The sequence below is a fragment of the Primulina huaijiensis genome, unplaced genomic scaffold, assembly GCF_012295235.1.
Source record: "Primulina huaijiensis isolate GDHJ02 unplaced genomic scaffold, ASM1229523v2 scaffold23605, whole genome shotgun sequence".
Lineage (NCBI taxonomy): Eukaryota > Viridiplantae > Streptophyta > Magnoliopsida > Lamiales > Gesneriaceae > Primulina > Primulina huaijiensis.
Genome location: NW_027355821.1, coordinates 318,187 through 341,756, shown reverse-complemented (window position 1 = coordinate 341,756; position 23,570 = coordinate 318,187). Strand labels below are relative to the sequence as shown.

At 33.2% G+C, this 23,570-nt stretch overlaps 3 protein-coding genes across 4 annotated transcripts; all 3 read right to left on the bottom strand.

Moving 5' to 3' along the window:
- Positions 1–159: 159 nt before the first annotated feature.
- On the bottom strand, positions 160–3,457 carry LOC140967100 (ferredoxin C 2, chloroplastic-like). The gene is made up of 6 exons (XM_073427483.1): positions 2,895–3,457; positions 2,744–2,807; positions 1,493–1,581; positions 977–1,045; positions 485–529; positions 160–355 (listed from the first exon to the last, which is right to left on the bottom strand). The coding sequence occupies exons 1-6, from the start codon at positions 3,135–3,137 to the stop codon at positions 311–313; spliced, it is 555 nt and encodes a 184-aa protein (XP_073283584.1). The 5' UTR covers positions 3,138–3,457; the 3' UTR covers positions 160–310.
- A 4,151-nt stretch (positions 3,458–7,608) lies between these two features.
- On the bottom strand, positions 7,609–8,694 carry LOC140967149 (ethylene-responsive transcription factor 5-like). The gene has a single exon (XM_073427562.1). The coding sequence runs from the start codon at positions 8,461–8,463 to the stop codon at positions 7,756–7,758; it is 708 nt and encodes a 235-aa protein (XP_073283663.1). The 5' UTR covers positions 8,464–8,694; the 3' UTR covers positions 7,609–7,755.
- Positions 8,695–15,829: 7,135 nt separating this feature from the next.
- On the bottom strand, positions 15,830–23,161 carry LOC140967071 (plasma membrane ATPase 1-like). 2 transcript variants are annotated; one of them, XM_073427430.1, is made up of 22 exons: positions 22,917–23,160; positions 22,248–22,352; positions 21,714–21,833; positions 21,495–21,593; positions 21,264–21,395; positions 21,017–21,151; positions 20,279–20,458; positions 19,960–20,166; positions 19,687–19,806; positions 19,429–19,548; positions 19,121–19,243; positions 18,644–18,748; positions 18,417–18,561; positions 18,054–18,218; positions 17,737–17,975; positions 17,623–17,655; positions 17,437–17,518; positions 17,162–17,322; positions 16,871–17,080; positions 16,596–16,778; positions 16,206–16,384; positions 15,830–15,932 (listed from the first exon to the last, which is right to left on the bottom strand). In XM_073427430.1, the coding sequence occupies exons 2-22, from the start codon at positions 22,305–22,307 to the stop codon at positions 15,839–15,841; spliced, it is 2,892 nt and encodes a 963-aa protein (XP_073283531.1). In that variant the 5' UTR covers positions 22,308–22,352; positions 22,917–23,160; the 3' UTR covers positions 15,830–15,838. The 2 variants fall into 2 exon arrangements, with proteins under 2 accessions (XP_073283531.1, XP_073283530.1); XM_073427429.1 differs by having other exon boundaries at positions 17,737–18,218; positions 22,917–23,161.
- Between the last annotated feature and the right edge of the window lie 409 nt (positions 23,162–23,570).

Below are 23,570 nucleotides of genomic sequence, written 5' to 3'. Positions count from 1 at the left end.
TATAATATTTTAGGTTTTCTGTTTCAGCTTTAGTCAATTTCAGTAAAAATGGTTCTTCGAATTGATTTTGTGCATCAGTGATGTTTATTAAGAATTACTCCCTAAACAACTAGGAAGATCCTGAGCATGACCCCTGACGACAAGGTGCACATCGACGCATCGAAGCAAGGTCCATTTTGTTTTCCACAAAAATTTGGGAAGTATATCTTAACAAGTAATATTGAGGATACAAAAACAAATAAACAAAACCGCATGGCATACAACTACCAGTTACATGTTACCAAATTGGTGATTGTGGGCAGAGCTAGGCTTACTCATCTCCCATGGCCAATTCTAATGCATAATCATCTCTTTCCTGCATTAAGTTGTAGAGAAATCACTATATTATGATCCTGTGCATTGGATTCAACTATTTCTACCCTTTTTGGTTCTGTTTCTCATTTTAAGGCTATTAACCTAAAGCGAGTTGAGAAATATGACTTACAATAGGCCCTCTTGCAAAATATCGTCCAAATTGAAGCCAATACACCTGTAAACGCAATAAAATTTTATGATCTTCGTGCTCCATTGAAGATAAACAAATGTATCACAAGAACACTTTAGCTGCAATCATGAACATGTCACATGTTCAAGACACGGTTCAAGTATTTTTACTCAATGTGATGCAAGCATATTTATAGCAAGTTGCACTTCTCGAAGGAAAGACGTGACAGTGAATTCTATTTACTCCCCCACCAACTTAGACAGAACTGTAAATGACTCCCAATTGTTCAGAAAATTTACAGCGAACTCTCGAGTTCTTTCAATATAACCCATCATGCAGAATTTTATAACATCCATAAAGGGTGGGTGCAAATGTAAGCTCGAAAAGTTAAATAGAGTATGGAAGGTCGTAACTTTTGAACAGGGAAGAGTGATTTTGCAGTTCATCTTAATTTCAGAAGTTATCAAAGCTATAAACTCTAAGATTTACTACCTCATCCTCGTCTTGTGTCTCAACTTCCAGGTCAGATGATGGGAAGCCCACACAGAGAAGTGCATACCCCTACACACAAAGAAGTGCATACTCTAAAATTAGGAATCTCCAGCAAACGAACTTAAATCTAAAAAAAATAACTACGATGAAAAAACTGCCACCATAGAGGTGAAGGTGAAGAAGGAAAAAGCGACATAAGGGTGATCGCTAGAGCCCCAGAATAAGGACATTCAAAGACAATTAATTAATTAACGGGCATCATTCATTAATCTACTAGGTCATACTTTATCATTCAATTATCCGACGACTTCAACTAAACACTCGAGGTCATGGATTTTCAGTCAGCCTACGATGGACCCTTCATCATTAATCACAGCACATAAGTAAAAAATTATGCACATGCATCTTCTTTCATAATTTATGAAATATGTTAAATTGGTTACATTAAGGTCACATATGTTATTAAAAATTGCAAATATAACACTTCAACATTAGTTCGTCAAGTAGTTAGCACACCTTATCTTTCAATTCAGCAGATATTCCTAATGCTTCAGGCTGTCTGAGTTGCCCAGACTTCACACGAACAGCACAGCTGGTACAACAACCTATGAAATAGAGAATTAAATAGTGAAAACGTACTGCTCCGAGAATCAGGCCCAAATGTAGATCAAAGATTTATCAACCACCAATATAGAAGCTAAGCTCAAATCCATGATATTTCAGTTAGGTTTAATTACACATTTTAACACAGGTATCTTATCTCGTTAATCATAAAATTGATTGCAATATACCAGATTCCATCACTGCATTTTAACAATAGATACAAATTCCAAATTCAGGTTATTTCATGCTGTCCTGTCTGCAAATCAACACATTCCTATATCGATGATTCCACTCAAGTCAAGTGTAAAATTGCCCATGCCTACTGAAGCGATGGTGATGCAATTTCAATTTCAAACCTACATGTCAAGGAGGATAGAAATGATATTGGAGTTAGCTATCTGACCTACTAGATGCAGGGCAAGTATGAAATGTAACTTGAATTCACACTGATGAACAAATTAAGATAGCCAACACAAGCCATCCTCCATGGCCAATACAACAAAATACAGTAAGGCCATGGCTATCATCATCTTTTGAGCTGAAAAGGCCATATACGTCTAATTCTTGTTTTTGGTATATGACTATCGGCCATTGATCTTGAAATCGATTCAACTAAAATCATGAGAATAATATTTTATTTGTGGACAATCGATAAAATATTTTTAGTTTTGTGGTTAAATGGAGTTTTTCCAAAGTAAATTTTGCCAATTCATTTACTCATGCAGAAGATATTCACACAGTCTTTTGTACGGTGAATGATGTTCACGTGAGAGTTTTCCACAAACATGTACATTTCAGTATTTTCTACAAGAAGACATTTTAAGACAAATAATTGCTGGACTTAGTAGTTGATTTCAAACTTTGTAAACACCTATATACAAAAGACCACGAATATGGTAAGCATACTATCAGACAGAAAGTTAGCATTATTGCGCCATCATACGAAAGGGAGATGATACCACATTTTCTAACTGTGTCAGATCAAGAATTCGGTTCAATTAAATAACAAATAAAAACAGTAATAGACACTAATAGTAATAATAATAATGGTAGTAGGCTCTACATTTCATGTTCATTTGAATCCCCTTTATTTCCCCTAAAATGAACACAATCTACACAAGTGAGCGAAATGTGTAAAATTTAGCAAATATAATCGAATAGTACCATGTCTGCAAGCAAAGGGTAGACTTATACTCTGAGACTCTGCCGTGTGTAGTATATATTGGTCCTACACTTCAATATATGCGAGTTATAATTACAAACAAGCCAAATCTTCAAAAATATATAGCACATATAGCATTTGTCAGTTAATTACCTCGGGAACGAAAAATTCATGGACAACCTCACGTTGGCGATCGTGTACCGTGACTTTGTGGGTCGGAACAGTGGTAGATTGAGCGCTACCATTCACTGCAACCGAACTTTGAAGCTGCGATATTATTTTTCTCCGGGAATTAAAGGGCATGGCTACGAACTTTTGGTTTAATGATGGTCCAAGGCGCGATGGTCTTCTTCTTTTAACTGAAAGGCAAGCGTTACAGGAAGTTTGAAGGTCCATGAGTTCTTCCGTGTCCCTTTCTCTGCTATTAGTATTTTATCTAAATAAATACACAGCAAAAAACCAAAAATCAACGAAACTGAGCAGAAACATAACAGACAACAACTCCTCCGAAAAATAAAGACAGTTAATTTCACACAGCACGCACCCAATTTTGCACACATTACTACGAAAACAAAATATCAAGCTGCCAGACAAGATATATTGATAAAAAACGAATAGGATTCAAGGAACAAAACCCAAATCAATGGGAATAATCACTACGACTGCAAAGATAAATGCAAATGACAACTGAAATCCACATTCAAAATTCAATTTGTAGAACAGATAAATGCAAATGACAACTGAAATCCACATTCTTCGAACAGTTAGAGAGAAGTATGCACGAGAACGTACAGATTGTGGAGGATGAAAGACAGGCTGAAGAGATATCAACACCAACAACAACAGTAATGGAGAAAACGTAACGCAGAAAAAGGAAATGGGAAAAGACAACGGTGGGGGCAATATTATATAAATTATATAAAAAATATTCATAACAAAATATTTTCTGATAATTGTAAAATAATAATAATAATAATAATAATAATAATAATAATAATAATAATAATAATAAATTAAAAGTAAGGGTGATGTTATAGGTAAATTTAAATTTAAAAATTGCTCCTAAAAGTTTATTTTGATTATTTATAATAAATATTCTAATTTTTGCATTCAATGGTAATATTTTGAGATCAGTATATCCATTATATAAGTATATACTCAAAATTGATATTTTTGGAAAAACTATTGATATCGATATTTATCATATAAAATATTTTAAATCACATAATCAAAATTAGCTATTATTTTGAAGGATTTGAATTTAAAAAAATATTAAATAATTGATTAAAATGTAATAATATAAGATTATTTTGTTTCGATCATTATTTTTTGAAAAGAGTTTATTTTCTTTATAAAAATATTTGATCAAGTTCATTTTCCCAAATATATATTATTAATATAATATGAAATATTTTTCAAGTATTATTATTGGAATAATAGTTAACTAGGAAATCTTCTCAAACCAAATAAAAAAAATTTTTAGTGGCGATAATTATATTATATGAGGGTAAAAATTTGTGTGAGACGGTCTCACGGGTAGTATTTGTGAGACGGATATCTTATTTGGGTCATCCATGAAAAATTATTACTTTTTATGTTAAAAGTATTACTTTTTATTGTGAATATGAGTAAGGTTAACCCGTCTCACAGATTAATATCCGTGAGACGGTTTCACATGAGACCAAGTCTTATATGAGAGGTTCTTTGGAGTCAAGATTATAAATGATTTTTGACACTGCATTTTTTTGTATGAAAAGTGAAAACTAATAGGTTGAGTTTTATTTAAATTTATATTTCTCAAGTTGTCGGGATACCGAATTTGTAGTGGGTTTTTTGGTAATTGAATTCTGCTTTAAGTTTTGGGAGATGTGATATCTGAAAGTTTAGGGAAAAAAATACTAATTATGAGACAATAAATTAAACACAATGTTTTAATCAACAATTTTTACTTCCTGAAAATCATCTTTCTATTAATTATGTCAAACTTACAATTCATGGAAATAGTTTACATGATATTCCCGTTGGAAAAATGCTAACAACAGTAGCGTAAAATTGAACTCGTAAAGATAAAACAGTAACAAAAACAAGCGTGCTGTTTACAGTATGAGTATCGTGTAAAATAAACGAAAACCAAACCGAGGCATGTAGCTTATACAGTTTTCTTAAAACAGATTCGCCCCCTCCGGTATGTGCTCTGAGGTTCCAGCGGACGTCTGTTTCCCAGGATACAACGGACAGACTAGCAGAGTTGCAGCACAAAAAACTATGGTAGCGAACAAAAACAGTACCTGAACTTTATCAGTGGAGGAAGCAAAAGCAGAAGTTCAGCAGAACGAGCAGAAACAATACGAGGAGAAAGTGGATTTCGGTGTCTCTTTCTAAGCTAGGCACGCACATCCCCTATTTATACTCAATACCATCCATATGCATGGCATAGACCGGACCCAATTTGCACCCCCTGCGCCGGCGTGAGCGAGAGAGCCTATTGACCAATCATTGTTACACCTCCGTAAAGTGTAACACAATATAAACTTAACTATGCCACTTTATTTTTTCGACGTGGGACAAACCAACTTTTCCAAATTTTCATTCACTCACATGAAAAGCTCGTAAGACTAAAGTTCATTACTTTAATCCAACAATTCCTAAGTAGTTATTGATAATTCGGGCGGTGGGTGTTTCAGAACTATATATTTCTGCTACGTCGAAAATCATTACACGAGGAACAGTGCATATGGATCTAATCTTAACACCCTTCTCTCCTCCCTCTCCCGAATGTCGACAGCATCGGATTCTACAACGCGTCCAGTGGACAAAGCCCAGATCAAATAATGGCCGTTATTCTATGTAGAGCAGATGTTCAGCTTGATGTATGCCGGAGTTGTGTCACTGATGTCACCTCTCAGCTCGTGGAGTTATGCCCGGACCTGAAACGAACCGCATTCTGGCATGAATTATGCATGGTGCGATACTCGAACACGCCCATATATGGGATACTGGATTCAAATCCGAGGATTCTCGGGCTGAATCCACGTGATTTCTCGGACTCGGAGAAATATAGTGCTGATCTGAGACAGCTGCTGGATGAAGTTGAAAAACTCTACGGTTTTTGGAGGATCATATATTTTGTAAGTGTTTTAAATATTTAATTTATATTATTTTATTTAGTTTATCGGATCAGCCAACATCAAAAAAATTTCTGGCTAATGCAAGTGATTTTCATTTTTGCAGGAAAGAATAAGGACACATCCCGAACAGACATCGCCATTGTTGTTCTGATTGTTGCGAGTTTAATCTTATTGCTATAGGCATTTGCGTCTTCTTAGCGTAGAAAGCACAAGGGAAGGCAAAAGTTGAACAGTAAGTATGATTATTCAAACGTAGAAGCCACTTGATAAAAGAAAAAAGAAAAGAACAAAGATTCAACAATAATGGTAATTCGCTTTCATTTTGAGAAGGTGTTGATGATATGAGCATTACTGAATCCATCCAATTTGACTTTAATGAAATTCGAGCTGCAACGGTTGATTTCTCTGATGCTAACAAGCTTGGGCAAGGTGGATTTGGTAAGAGCATTTGTTTTTGTAATTTTTATATGCATTAGTTTGATAAACATCTCGCATATATGTCTACTATTTTTTTTTTTTTTTGATTGTCAGTGAATTTTAGGTTCCTTTTTCTTAAGCGCAACACATTTCCTGCACTTGGAGTTTCTGAAAAAAGCTATTAACGATTCTCTTTGCTCACACTTTACTGGAGTGGTAGAACATATATACGTACCTTAAACACAGACATTATTTGGTTTGAATTTCTTCTCGTTAAACAGGGAGTACTTCCAAAATGGCCAAGAAATCACAGTCAAAAGGTTGTTGAGAGACTTCGAGAAGTGATCATGAATTCAAGAATGATGTGGCCGGTTGAAAATTTCAATCGGTGAGTTGGAGCGAAAAATAATTTTAAGACAAAAATATTTAAATCTATGTATATTAATGAAGCACTGAACTAAAAAGTATTTTCGTTTCCTCGTAGATTATACTTATACCGTGACGCACCAGGAATATGACCGAACAATCCTCATAATACGACGATCTCGGCTTGCTCACGAGTTATATGGTTCGGAGGCGCAAGTCTTCCATGAATAACTCTCTTATTATGCCACCGTGGTAGAAGAAATATATAAGGAGATTTGGTTCAACTTAGAGCACACATTAATAATACAAAAACTAAGTAAATAATTCAATGATCACCATTAATAATATTAATTGACAATATTGATTGGAAATGATTACAAAATTCAATAATAATAAATAGGTTTAATTTAAAAAATTAATCACATTAATTTAGAAATTAAAATCAATGATTTTTTTATAAAATATAAAATATTTTATAAAAATTCAAAAATGTGTGCTGATCTTGGAAATCTTGACCGGACAAAGGAATAACTATTGTAGGAATGGCGATAGCCTAGAAGACTAGCTAGCTTTCAGTAAGGAAAATTTAGAAAATGAGGTGTTTATTTATCTATTGAATATGATAAATATATCAAAATTATATATTCATATGTGAATGTCACATCTAAATTGGTGGATAACATAACAAAACTGTTTATATATATTTATGTGTGTGTATATTCATATCTATACATACATTTAGCAGTGAATACTACATATCCAAGAATGTTCGTCTCAATTTATTAAAACAAAATTATATTTTTTCCTGTAATTTTTCTATTTTAATACAAAATACAAATTCATCATTCTTTCGAACTTCCAATACTTAACATTTTGTGGAAATTATGCATTCTCATTCATTAAAAAAATCGTTATTAATTTTTTATATTTAATAACTAATAATGGATAAAAAACATGTTTTATTAAACTCTACACGTCGGTCTGTTACGTTACAACTAGTCAAACATATTCTGTTCAATATGGTTTGAATTGTACACGAAGCTAACTCATGCTACATGATCGGTCCACGATATACGTCATTCAGTATTTGAATGCAAGAACGTTCATTTAACCATCTGTGGAGATGGTGGCATCATGCTCCATATCGATGGCGTCAATGGCCACTCCATGATCTCATCCTTGACCGCCGTCTCACACTTGATCCTCTTCGGCTCTCTCCCAAACTCCTCCTTCTCCTCCACGACGCCTGGTGACTGCACTTCCATCGCCTGCTGAATCTCAATGGGGAAGTTGAGAATCGCCTTCCTCCCACGTAACTCAAAAGCCGCCCTGTCATATGCTCTGGCTGCATCCTCCGCGGTTTCGAAAGTCCCCAGCCAGATTCTGGTTCCCCTCCGCTTCGGGTCCCGGATCTCAGCCGCGAACTTACCCCATGGCCTCTGCCTCACCCCTCTGTAATGTGTGTTCGACTGATGATTCGACCCCGAGAACTCGATGATCCACCCGAATCCATTGGCCTCTGGGAGTTCATTCTTCAACGACGGCTTCCTGTCGCTTGCTCTCGGTGTCGTGAGGTCGATCATCGGAGGACCATCAAATTGACTTCGTTCCAGAATCTGAGATTCGTCAGAGCTCGAGAAATCAAGTGTATACTCCACACTATGTTGAGAACTGCAGCTGGAAACAGACGAACTTAACAAGTTGGTATTGCTGTAAAGATCATCAACAAAAGAATGTGGGGTGGGAGAACATTCGCCCAAAAGATGCATTCTTATATATTCAATGGCCGAAAATTCATCAGGGTTCGCCATTAGAATGAGGTTCGATTTGAGAGGATTAAGCAGTGGAAAAACGGAATATTTGGTCGAGTGTGAAACCGAGTAGAGTGGAATTGCTGTGTTTGTGTTTGTGTTTGTGTTTGCGTTTGCATATATATTTATAGAGAGAGTCTTAGCTTTATTCTCGAGGATGAGGTTTCTTACGTTCTACAACGAAGAGTTTTCGGTCAAAAGGATTTGACTTTTTATATATTATTTACAAAGGGAAATCATGTTGAGCTGGTCTTCAGCGAATTTCCACCGTTGGATGGGATGGCTTCTCGCCGAGGTGGCATTTGGATTTTGAATTGGTTTTATTTAAGGCTGCGAAGGTTTTAAATAACGGTTGATATCCTGGATGGTTCCTTCCCCGTTAGGTCGTCGGGTAGAAGAGAAGATATGAATTGATTTTTTTATGTTATGTTCGAAATATTTATCTTTATGTAATACATACAGTGAAATTTTAAATTTTAATCGTTGATTTACGGTGTCAACTTCCACTAAAAGAGGTTCGACGTGATCTAACGATATTGGTATAGGAGTAAAATTAGTTTAACTATAGTCTGGAGCATAGACTAACACGATATCATCAGTAATAGTTGTTTATTTCTCAATGATTGATTTAATTAAGGTAAAATCTTGATCTATGTATATAAATTAATTAATGTTTTAAAGAAAAATTTCAACAGAATTACAGCGATAATGGAGGGTTTGACATGCAAATTATACAGTAATTAACTTGTTGGGAATATTAATGAAACTAAAATATCATTATTTTGAAAACCACAAGTCTAAAAGCAGAACTCAAACTCAAAGCATTCTAGATGGAAGACTTCATCAGCTTTATTAATTATTGATTACGGTCTCTAATTCGATTTTTTTAATGATTGGTACGAGTACCTTAAGGTAGCATTAACTATTGACGTGTTCATATCGATAAATAATGTTTAAATTATTAAAGTATTTAAATAAGATGTGGAATGCTATCTAGTGTATTCTACTGTGTTCAGCCCGAGAGTTTATTCAGTATAACGGTTGCACCGCCGTTTCTTTCGTCACAATGGAGTCATTATGTAATTTTGAATTTGCATAAAATACCCTCAATATTATCATTAGTGTTTGCAATAGTTTATTTTTAAGTGTTTATCAGTTTCTACATATAATTTCCAAACATTTCGCTGGCTAAAATCTTGGAAGCGTTTTTTCATTAATGAAATTAATAATTTTATTGTGTAATGTGCACAATTAATGGTAAACATATATTGTTTTGATATTTCCTCGTTAATATTAAACATCATTTATATCAAAATACTTAAAAAATGTAAATATATTACGTACATTTTAATTGTTATATATAATATTCGTATATTATGTTACACATGCAATGCCATGTGCATCGACGACTAATATTAATAATAGTATCCATACTTATCAAGTCAATTACTAACAAAGCCTGTATTGACATATATAATCTATATCGTAAATAGTTCAAAACCTTGCAACAATTTGGATGGACCAACGGAAAGAAATCTAAATAAAAGTCATTCACAAATATATATATATATATATATATATATATATTCAAAAAAACTATAGTCTCACGATTCAAATTCATAATATGAATCTCCGACACAATGAGACTGTTGTACATGAAACTTATACTAAAATATCTCATGAAAACTATCGTCTCTGCACAATTCTAATTTTTTGAAAACTTAAAGCTCTGACTAGACAATCAAAACCTTGAATAAAGTTAAAAGTCTTTTTTAAAAAGTTTTTATCAATGGTTTATTATATATATTGCTAGTTTTTTTGAAATATAAGTAAAAGACAAATTTCTCTCTTTTAGTCAAGGTACGTTGGTCATGCCCATATATGATTGCTTTGAATTTTGGGCAATCAAACGAAACGTTATTAACCTTTCTTATTAATTTTTTAAAAACAAGAATATATCGATAAATACATTAATTAAAATAATTTCTAAAATTTATATCGAACAGAAAATAATTTTAAGAGTGTCTTCCTCGATTTATACCATATTTCCCAAAAATCTTAGAGAGACACCCCAAAGGAACCTTCTATTTTCCAACTATTATTTGTTTGCTTATTACAACATTATTAATTATAAAAGTTTAATTGTCAATGGATAAATAAAAGCAACAGAGGCCCGTGACTGGCATTCATTATTAATTATTAAAATTAAAGCTCTGCAGTCATCGCTTACATTTTCCTTGAAGGGACATTCCATTAAAGAAAAGAAAACTTGACTACGGATTATTCTATATTATATCAGTTTTCAAATTCTTCACGTATTTTTAAACTTTTGGGTCAATGTTAATTATTGGAATATCAGAAATAAGTTAGTTCGACTTTTACCTTCCATTGCAATAATAGAAAATTTTTATGTCACGTGAAAATATACATATACTGATATACATATACATATATATCTATAAAAGTGTGGATCGTGGACTTTGTTTTCCAATTGCGAAAAGATAAAAATAACATCCTTATTAATACAAATTCAAAAACTCAATAAAGATATATGTGTAACATTCTAATTGGTGAATGGGAAAAAATGAAATATTAAAATTTTATAATTTATTCACCTAATATATGATTAATGGTTAATGAATCGTCACTACAATAAACATTGATTATAGTAATTTATATAACTTCAAAAGTAAAATATAACTCCTATATTAATTTTAACAAATAATTTATCTTTATACTGCTTTTAAATGTTTTATTATTTTTATTTTCTCTCTATATATTTTTTTTTATATTTTTAGTGCAATTTTGAAATTATATTTTTAGTGCAAGTTATAATTAAGTAATAAATTATAGTATCACAAGAAGATATATAGAAAAAAATAATTATATATGCAATGGTTGAATAACATGATAAGTGTAGAATTATATGATAATATATATGAAGTTTAATACTAACATATTTTATGGTTTTTAACTAAGAATTGAAAGTAAAGAGTTTAATAAATTATTTAGGAGAATTTATATCAACATTATAAAGTTTAGTACTAACATATATACAAATGTTAAATATTACGGCCTATTTGATATTAAAAATGGATAATCGAAAACAAATAGTTTGAAATGCCTAATATACATCAGTAAATAAGAACTAAGCACACACAAATACATTTAAAAATATATATATAACAATGATTCGTATCCGAAGGCTTGATGAGAAATATAAATTATATATATTTTTTAATAATTTTTTATTAACTAATGTATATGAAAATTACTTGATTATAAAAAAAATTTCGCATCTATTTTTTCTTTCAAGAAAAATAATAACTATCCATATAAAATTTATAATGTAATACATATATAATTTTGATTTTGATTTTAAAGGATAGTAAAAATTCAAAAAGTATATGAAAATGTGAAGAAAAAAATATCTACAGACAAATGTATATGTTATAAACATGACTGTATTATTAAATTTCATAACTAAAAAATTACATGCATTTGATCATCAAATCAACCAAAACTCTAAATATGTAATGCATGAAAAAATGTATTAAAGAGCAATTAAAAGACACAGGAATTATTTTCCACTGTAAAAAAAACATAATTCTTATAATAATATAATTATAATGATCACTGATTAATATTTGTCAAAGTATTAAAGTTTTTACATATGATATTCTAATATCTTTATTTAATTATTTTGAAATTAAACTAACTAATTCAACAAATAAAAAAATTACATTTTTTATGAATGTTTATTTCTTTATATATATTTCAAATTTAATGGTTAAAATCATACCAATAATTTAAAATTTATATTTAATAATTATTGTATGAGTTTATTTTATTTTATTTGATATTTAACAACACTGAAAGTTTCCCCGGGAGGTTTTCGCCATGGGAAAACTTTTGCATGGACAGTTCGAACCATGCATAGCAGAAACTCGTGAAGTTCTGGAAGGTTGTAAGGTGGCCAACTGGTTGTCTATCCATTGATGCCCTTATCGTAGTGCAAGCTCTTTCTTCACCAAGTCCTCATACTCCTGAGGCATCTCTTCTGAATCAAATTGCAATGTTGCGACGTCTTCATCCGAGAAATATGGTTCATTACTTCTCGCCACGATCAACAAATAGAATGACTCCTACTATCACTCAATATGTGATTTTACTTGGGATCAGGACCATCTTAAAATCTTTTAGAGTTGTATATGGACTTGGTTCTAGAGCTAATTTTTTATATTGAGTTAGGTCAAAGTTAAAATCTTAACATGGTATCAGAGTAAATGTTTCACCGTTATATGTTGAACTGCACATAGTTGAGCCACTCGTTCTGCCCAGGATTGGGCCACTTGTAAATTTCATGCTAGAGATGTTCATTCATAGGCTTGAGGTGAGTGTATTAGTTGTCTCTCCTTGATTAGATAAAATTCATGGAGCTGTATATATAGACTTGAACAATCCTCCTCTTAGAGCTAACATTCGGGTTAAGTTAGATCAAAATTTCTATATTAAAACATCCCCTCGTTTATTATGACTTTTTGTAAAAATTTATCAATTTGTTGTGATGTAATGAAATTCTTTTCTTTTCTTTTTCAAAAAAATACATTTTTAAAAGATTATGAGATTTAAGATTAAAAAAAGTTTCACTTTGAAAATAAAAAAACTCGTCATTTTCTCAAGATAATTTTCGAAAATCATTTTAAAATCCAACTAGCAAAACTAAATTTAGAATTTATTTTTCTTTGTCGCCCACTAATTTGAAGTCCACGCCACGATCGAAAATGAAACTTTGCGTGCAAATTGAGAATTTTATTAAGCAAAGATTACGTGCGACCTATAGTGGAATGTTATTTTTTTTTTCAATTATTATTATTTATTTATATTTTTAAAAAAAGGTATACAAATAAATTTGTGGAGGAAAAAAACCCTATAGTGGAATGTTATTTTTATCAATAAAATTTATATTTAAATTAATTGTATTCTTTAATTTTAATATACTGTTGGGATTATTTTTTGAAGATTAATATTTGAATGTCCAATTTTATTTCTAATAAAGCATTCCTTTCAATAAATAAAAAATAAGTCTTCAGGAATATATTAGGAGACCTAAATAATATTTTATAAGGTGCCCAATCTTAATATATTTTTGACTTGGGAACTTCATCGGATATTTCTCATGTTATAAATAAAGAGAAATATATTAAGATTGGGCACCTTATAAAATCTTATTTAGGTCTCCAAATATGTTGGTACTAACATTTAAATAAGAAATAATACACGTATCATATTTTCTCTAATAATTTAATACTAAATTCATTTTGTAAAATATAATTAAATAAAAAATTTAATTTGAAAAATTTCGTTTCATGTTTTCACAATTAGGGATGTCAATGACCCAGACTCGCAATAGACCCGCCCCATCTGAGGCGAGTTCTGGCATACTAAATGGGTCATGGAGTGAGTCTCGGGTCTAATTTTTCAGACTCATCTGGGTATGGGACGGGTCATTGGTCTTATATTACCCGTCCCATATATGTCAATATAAATGATAAATATGATAAATGTTGGGATAATTGTCATATTATGATGGGGTTGCTGCTGTATTAGATCCTAGATATAAGATGAAGCTTGTTGAATTTTATTTTCCCCTAATTTATGATGAAATATCACAATCTAAGTTGATGAAGTTCGACGGAATTGTTGTGATTTATTGGTTGATTACCAATCCAAGACAACAAAATCATTGGAAAATAGTGGTGATTCAGGGATCGATGGGACTTCATCTGTTTCTAATATTGATGCATCTGATATTAATATTTTAGATATGTATGATAAATTAGTGGCTTTAAGTTCAAGCCAAGTTGCGTCAAAATCCCTAACCGAGTTGGATATGTATTTGGAAGAAATTGTCTTGCCACTAACTCAACATTTTGATATTCTAGTTGGTGGAAGACAAATGAGGTCAAATATCCAAATTTACCGAAAATGGCTAAGGATATTTTAGATATTCATGTGTTAACTGTTGCATCTGAATCTGCTTTTATCAATAGTGGAAGAATAGTTTGTCATCATCGTAGTAGGTTTAATCCAACGACTTTGGAGGCATTGATGTGCTCGCGAACATGGTTGTAGGGTGAGATGGAAGGTAAATAAATTACAATTTTATTTTGTTATTGTACTTTCATTTTAATTTTTTTACTGTACTTTCTCTCTTTAAATTACATTTTTTATGGTTTTAAATTACAGTTTTATATTTTCAATGTACTTTCTCTCTTTAATTTTGTAGGTAATTCTTCAAGTAATTTACCAACTTATCCCACCATTCTTGGTGAAAAGGAAGATGATCCTGAAGAATGTGTCTGAAATAATGCTTACTCGCTGATTTTATATTCATCTGTTTAAATTCTGTTATGACTTATTTTTGGGGATGTCAAGACTTTTTTTTGGAGAGCTGGTAACTCTTTTTTTATATAATTCATTATATCGTGAAAATATTTTGTTTGTTATTATTAAGTGTGGTCCAAGACATGAATTAATTTTCTATTGTGTTGTATTTAGAGGCTTGTTTGTTTTTATAATTCAGTCATGTGATAAGAAAATTATTGTTTTCATTTTTTTTAAAAAAATCGGGTCTCACGAATCTCGTGGGTCTACCAGGCCCCATTTCGTATTCGGGGTGGGGCGGGTCCGAAGAATATTTAACCGGGGTGAGACGGGGTAATGGGTTAAAGTTTTATTCATAGGACGGGTCTTGGTTTAGCCATACCCGCCTCATTGACATATCTATTCACAATCACTCGCGCATAGTGCTTATATATTAATATAGTAATGGAGATGTAATAATTAAGCGTATCAAACCTTTTTCCATTTCTTTAACGTGGAGACTTCACCTCTTTAGTAGTTAGAAATCAAAGTTATTAAAAGATGTGAGATATAAATAAATGGAATGAATCTTAAACATTCAATATGAGTACAAAACACCAAAAAATCCCCCTGTATTATTCTGGAGACAACAAGAAATAATATTTTGAGATCGAATTTCGATTTTATAAAGCTATAAAGAAAAACAAAAGCATTATCTTAGATTCACGTAGATTTCAGGATAATATTGCATGAACTTTAGGAGTAACAAATTCTAGGCGCGGTGAATGGAATGAGTGGCGAATCAAAGACCAGAAAAGTACATTGGTGAGAAAACTTGAAGTGGCTAAAGTTACATTTGCTCTTATTGACTCTCTTGCGCCGATTCCGCGTGTTACTGCACGATTATATGATCATCAACCTTTGATGCAAAGAAGAATATAATGCTCGAGGATACAAGTGTAGAGGAGGGAAATGGAATGACAACTTATGCTGATGAAACCCTGCTCGATTATACTGTGTAATGTGGATTGACGTCGATATCTAATCCTCTTAGCTTAGCAAATGATTCCACCCTTCCTTTCAAAGTATGGAGTTCCCTCAACCTGCACGCACACAACTTTTTCAATGCAGTTTCACTCAGAATTTAGTTTGCTGAAAAGAGCTGTTAAAAAATGATTTCTGGCACGGTATTAGAGTCATGATGTGCTCTATGTTTCATTTAGTTGATCTTGGGTACTGATTTTTGGGCCATTATTGCCTCGCCGGTTTATGCACGAGGGTATGCATTAAAGTAGAAAAACCATTGCTCGGTGAAAATTTTTTTCTAACCAAGTTTTAGGAAAAACTTTGAAACGGAAAATTTCTTTTTTACTGACCTCGCAATCTCTGCACGTCTCCGAGCTTCCTCGGCCATGATGTTGATGTCCCTAAATGTGTGTTTGTCTGCAAACAGTTTGGCCTCCGCCGACTGAAGGCCATGAAGTGTTCGCTGTTCAGTTGCCCATGCTGCCTCCCGAGCTTCCTTACCATAGTCCTTTCGAGAGGTAAAAGCGGTCTACAAACGAAAAAATGAACTTACGTTAAGAGCAGCTAATCTATGTGAAAATACAACTTGAGGGGAACATGAATCAACAAAATTTTTCTATAGTAGTTTACGTCTTAACTGGTTTGTTGCTATGGTAACTGTAAAAGAGTTGTACCCTATGAATATAATCAACCCAAATTACAGAAGAAGCAGTATATGGAAAATCACAGGTTTGACTGACCCTTTGATTAAGCAACAGACCCCAAGCTCTCCCGCTCAGTGCATATCGAACACCAAATTTAATAGGATCAAGCAAGAAATACGTCACAATATTATATAACCATATCACAGCTGTCCAACCCCATCCGATTTTCCTGATTCCAAATAAATCGCATGTCACCACTGCAGATAGCAAAGTTGCAACCTGTAAACATAGAACACCAGCATCAGTAATGTAAATTGATAAGCAAAGCAAAGACAAAACAAACAAGCAAGACGTTTATTCGTTATTCTTACCAATTGTGCAATGATAAATGCACAAACTAAAAGAAGACCAGGTCTTTCAGTGAAGGACCATCCTCTGGAACGTGTCACGAATATTAAAGCTTGGCTGATGGTGCTGACTTGAAGATAAACAGCAGATGCTAGTTGGGCTTTTAGTTCTTCGTTACCGTCGTCCGTTAGATAACCCGTGTGCTTACTAAAATCTTTCACATTGAAATGGTTCTGATAAAGGGTCATAAATTATGAGAAGCAAGTCAAGAGCTAAAACAAGAGTGGATCCAAAAATCAGAGTATTGCATTTACCGCGAAAAATGAGGTTTCATAAGTTAAATGGAAAAATATAACGGTCATCAAAGCTAGGTAGCTTCCTAAAACAATCCCTGTAGCAAAAATTTCACTCAATTTCCATGAGTCAGGAGTCGGAGATGGCTTGACTCTGTCTTTTGATATTGTCATAATAGTACCTGAAGAAAAGTCAGCAGATTTAAGATGGAAAATATAGAAATAGATGAAATGCATATATCTTGGAAGTGACATTGGATTTGGACTATTGCAAGTTAAAAATCGGAGGCTCTTACCATCATTAAGAATGGCAATGACAAGAACCATGAATGGTGGAAAGTCAAATCTCCAAAATGCCGTTAGCAACAAAAATCCCATCTGTTCAGTGAGCAATAAATCCAGTTTAAACGTGCAATTCAGTCCAGTAATAACCAAATTCATAATGACATAACTCTATAAAGTTATGAAGCAAAGGGGCTTACCACAATACGTATGGTGATCGACACAGCATATATCTGAAAAGGAAAGAGAACTAATTAAAAAGTTTCAAATAGATTTACATACTTTTAGGAATGGATAAATCGATTCTGTCTTGCCGTATAGTTCTTCATCCTTTGGAATATGGCACGGCTCGTTAAAACAGCACTAATAATAACACTCAGCCCTGGTTCGGTCAAAACTATATCAGATGCACTTTGTGCAGCATCTGTGGCATCTGCTACTGCAATTCCAATGTCAGCTATCTTTAGTGCTGGCGCATCATTGACACCATCACCGGTCATTCCGCAAATGTGCTTTCGACTTTGTAATATCTTGACAATCTCATACTTGTGTTCTGAATTCAAGAAAAAAACTTGAAAATACCTTAATGATGAAGGTTTTAAAGTTTTGTGCCATAGTAAAGACAATTTACCAGGAAAAACTCCAGCAAAACCATCAGCTTTTTCAATGAGTTCTTCAACTGGCAGAGCTGCAACAGAGGAATCTTTATGGCCTCCTAGCAACGATGAGGAAGGGTACATGTTCGTGCCCATTCCGAGACGTCTTCCAGTCTCTTTACCAATGGCTAATTGATCGCCTAAAAGATTTTCATCACCATTAATTATGTGGATTATGTAAAGTTGCACCATTGTATCCTCTTCACGATGTTGCAATTAAAACCAGAGATACAGAAAGCAGACAGACTGAGAATAACTTTATAACTTTAATCGCTATTCAAAATGAAAACTAGCACATGAACTTTTGCTTTAAAAACGTTGCTAGCAACAACGGACACCTGTAATCATTTTGACACTAACTCCAAGATCAAGAGCTTTTCTTATAGTTTCAGCACTGTCATGGCGTGGAGGATCAAATAGAGGGAGAAGACCAACAAATTCCCATGGTCCCCCAGAACTTTCCTTAGTACATTCCGGTACTACCTGCAGGAAGTATAATCCATAAACACGTGAAGATGGAATTAAAAAATCTTGAAATTTTACTAGATTGCAACGAAGAAGCTACCTGACGTGCAACTGCTAGTGATCGGAGACCTCGTTCGGCAAATTTATCTATGATTGAATGCACTTTATTTTCAATCTCTGACTTGTTGTATGCCAAGTTCAGAATCTACAAGTCCGTCATAATAATTTTTTAGTTCCTTCGGCCTATGCCATGGTCACATTGTTTTTGCAAATAGTAAAATTATACAAACATAATTAGTAGATCAGTTGCATACAGGGGCTGATCTATTTAGGCAAAGATGGACATTTATCCTGCCTGACATTTTAAAAAAGCTACAGTTTTACCTAGAAAAGTTTTTATTGTGTAATATCTTTGGCCACCAAAAAATATCTTTTATATTTTTGCCTATATCAATCTAAAATCTCGGTTATGTTCCTTTATATCTGCTAAACTAATTTTTTTCAGAAGTAAGCAACTTGCTGAAATAGGTTTATATACACAGCACAATTTCATATATAGCTCATTGCACGAGGATACCTGCTCGGGTGCACCTTTGCTCACTCTGTGCATTACACCAGCACTATCTATGTAGGTTAGTGCTGTCCTTTTGTCAGTCGGATTGAATGGAAGGAAGTGAACTTCTGTTATTCCAGCTCGTGCCTTGCATAGATAAAGTAAACGTTAATTATTTGTAGATATTCGTTAAATGATGACAAGACCAGAAGCACAAGATCATGAAGAACTTGCTCGAAAATTCATTTTTACCAACCGTCATCAGACAAAAACTCACATACTGAAAGAACTATTAGAAGTCACATAAGAAATTTTTTCAGATGATGGAATACCTCTTTAGGATCATCCAACATTGATACAATTGCACAGTCAATAGCATCTTGGTTTTCCAGCCTTGAGGCTCTTGCAGCATTCAATACAACCATGTCTCTATCAACGTCTTTTAGAAAAACCTATCATGATCAGTATGATGATGTTGATAACATTTTAATGAAGTAAAAGTAGAATAAGCCAAGAAGAAAATTTTGAACTATTCCACTCTATCAGTAAATTTGAGCACATTTATCCATTCAAGTAAAATAAATATCAACCTCAATTAAACTTTTGTCCACAGTAAGTTTGTTGAGAGTAAGAGTGCCAGTTTTATCACTGCAAAGCACGTCCATTCCAGCCATTTCTTCAATTGCCGTCATTCTTTTTGTTATCGCACCCTGTCAAGACACGGTTTTATCAAATTTTGAAGTGGTCCCGAGTCATTTTGTACCATAAAGGCTTCCATGCGTGTGATCAAACATCAAGAAATGCATTTGGTGTATATTTTGCACAGAATAACTAAGAAAAAAACCATTCCATATTTTACCTACCTGTTGAGAGAGGCGGTGGGAACCAATTGCCATGGTGACAGAAAGAACGGTTGGCATTGCAATTGGGATTCCTCCGATCAATAGAACAAGAAGGTTGTCTACGGCTTCGCGGTAACCCCTATGTTGGCCCGCAAATATCACAATAATTTCAATCACCATTCCAGTGGCAATTGAACAAATGCAAAAGTTACCAATCGAAGTCAAGACCTGAATGGTAGAAGAAATGTAGTATTTCAAAACATTTTCACTGTAATCATGATAGTAGGAAATGAAACAAATCGTACTATGAAATTGAAAATGAACTAGTACTTAGGCAGACCTGCTGAAAATGTCCAACATGGGTTGTGTTTTCCACAAGATGAGCTGCCTTTCCAAAGAATGTATGCACTCCAGTTGCAATCACAACTGCTTCGATTTCACCTTGCTTACATGTGGAACCCGAATACACACCGTCGCCAGGATTTTTGCTCACAGGAAGTGACTCTCCAGTTAATGCAGACTAAAGATAGAAAGGAAGAAGATTACATGTTGAAAGCTTGAATTGAAACTAGTTGAAACCACATTGCAAGGTAATGGGACACACAAAATTTGAAGGAAGTATCTTATTTGGCAGTCATACAAGTCACCGTTCCAGTTCCATTGCAATATTATGGAAAGTGTATTCACACAATTATCAGCTGAAAAGGTAAAAAAATATGGAAAAATATCTAAATCAGTAATTATATATTATATATGTAAATTTAACCATAGTTTTTCAAATTGCCAACAGCATCATACTGAACATAGAAATGGATGCCTTTAATCCCACGTCAACCATGAAATCGTTGTCTCGGGCAAAGATGCCCTTTCTGAGTCAGCCATATTTCATTGAACACTGCTGAAAACACAATCTATAAATATAACCAATTATGGTTCCTTCACTTTTCTTTGCTTCTTTTTTGTTTTATTTTCGGGACTCAGATTAGGAGCAATATCAGAAAATATATCTCAATATGTCAAATTCTTACCCAAAAAAAACTCTTAAAAGATGGCACATATTCAAGTATTTTGCTGTTACCTGATCAATTTTGAGTGGATCTCCTTGAAGCAAACGTGCATCTGCAGGAATGATGTCTCCTAGTTTTATACTAATTATGTCTCCTGGAACCAACACAGATGCATCTTCTTCGCTCCATTTTGCATCTCGTAAAACCTAGTTATGCGATTAAATTTTCTATAAGATAGACCTCGTAAGAAAATAAGATATTTCTACGTTCAAGAAAATGCAAAAAAGAATAATAAATCCAAATTTTTCTATAGCAGACCTTAGCCTTGGGAGCCAACCGAGCCATCAAAGCTGCAGCTGCATTCCCAGCATTGTTTTCCTCTATAAAACTTATAGTTGAATTCACAATAAGAAGTCCAAGAATTCCGACAAAATCACTGTAATCAACTCCCTGAAGCATAAAATGAATATCAGCATTTAGGCATAGGCTCCATATTATTCCATGCTCATTTTATAAGTACTTAGAATGCTTAAGCCCCTTTGTTTTTACCTTTCCATGTGGAATAGCGATAGCCATGATGGCAGCTGCTTCCATAACCCATGACAAAGGATTCCACATAAATCCAAGAAACTTGAGTATTTTACTCTCCTTCAGGGCAATAAAAAGATCGAAAGATCAGACAGGCCAAGTAAGAAATCTTATAGATGCACGATATAGCATAGTATAGATGAATGTGGCAAGAGAAAAGATGGACAAGTTCCGGTCCACCTCTTTTTCTTCGAGTTTATTATATCCAAACACTTCCAATCTTTTTTGAACCTCAGTAGAGCTAAGACCCCCTTCCGTGCATTTCAACTTCTCAAAAACTTCTTCAATAGGGATATTTTCCTGCCATAAGAAAGTGTTTAGATCATAATAGTGACAATAACCAATATCTAGAACTAAATTCCTAGGCAAGCAGAGAAATCTATGGCTGTAGCAAATAAATAATGTGCCTATCTTGCATTCCTAACATAAACGGTAATATTTCATTTTTATCCTGGTATAGTTGGTAATTTGGTATGAACATTTGAGTTGCTAAGAGATCATACAAATCAACTAACTCGACCTAATATATTGTGATGAGAGTGTTTTACTATTGGAATAAATTATCGATGAATATGTTCTATCTTGGATATCTCCGTGTATACAAGTATCCATAATCATAATCTACTCAATTGATATCCAAACTTATCAGATAATATCAATTAGTATTATAGTCTACCACACTTTTAACTTATAAACGATTATATTGAAGCTCACCAAATCAACAGTTTCATTATTGACAGCTTCCATGGCTATTGTGGTTTTATCCATCTCCATAGTAATTGGTTTGGGTTAAGCACCCCGTGGCTTCTCTGTAGCAATCTGCAAAGGATTACACAAAAATAAGAAATTGAAGAAACAGTAAGGAAGATACTAAACTCCGAAATTTGATCTAGAAAATTTGAGTATTTAAGTATCTGTGATGGGAAAATATTTTTTACTCCAAACTTTGTTCCTTGCCTCAATTTACTTTTCTGCACACACAAATACATGATTCAGTTGCATAGGTTGAGTCATTAAGTCCATCAAACACATCTGAAAATGCTTTGTTTCCTCTAAACAAACACAGCATTTTATAGTACGAATCTCATCTTTTGAAAAATAACAGCTATTCCAACCGGCACATCATCACAAAACAGCAAACAAACATAATTCTTGAATCACATTTAACCATAAAAGTTCTCACGATATTCCAAGTTAAAGAACAGTCAACAGAAGATGGACTATAGTTTATTTCCTTGATTGATAACGGTAAACAAGTGCATATTTCCAAATCAAAATAAGATACCAGGAACTCGTGCATAAAAACCAAAGCACATAATGAGAAACCATAATACAAACAATCAGCACTTCAAGATCCTTAAAAAAAACGATGATCCAAAGTACCTCTGAATCAGCCCAACTGGAGGGATTTCAAGAAAAGTAAACCCCTCTCCCTTGGATTGCGTAACAGCCGGATAAAAACACAAATGGTCCGACAATGTGAGCGAGGGATGCAGCAGAACATTCATGGAATATATATAAGGTAGAACAAACACGATAAATGAAAATGCGGGCATTGGTTGTATCTTCGATGAGTCAAGCGTTGCTTCTGAATGTCCGCCAACGAAGAATCCTCGAGACCGGAAAAGGACGGTCTATCTGGAGTCGAACAAATGAGTGAATCTTCCAAAAATGCATGTACACGTAGTCCAAAAACACAGCAAGAGAAAAGATGAGATACAACAGAAATTTTTGGTATAAGTATTTATTTGCTTTGCTCTTAATAGATTATTTTGGGTTTGTATTATCAAATAAAGAATTGATCTATTGTTCAAATTATACGAGTATTTGTCCATTTTTTATTTAAATAAAATATTTATCAGTTTATATGATTAATATATATATATAATTCACTTGATAATATGTATTTTTAGAACAAGTAAATAATTTTATTTTTATTAATCACAAAACACCAATTTATATATTTGATTTATAATTAATTTGTATCGACTAATCAATATAATAGGCCCGTTTAAGTTTTTTTATTTAACTAATCCT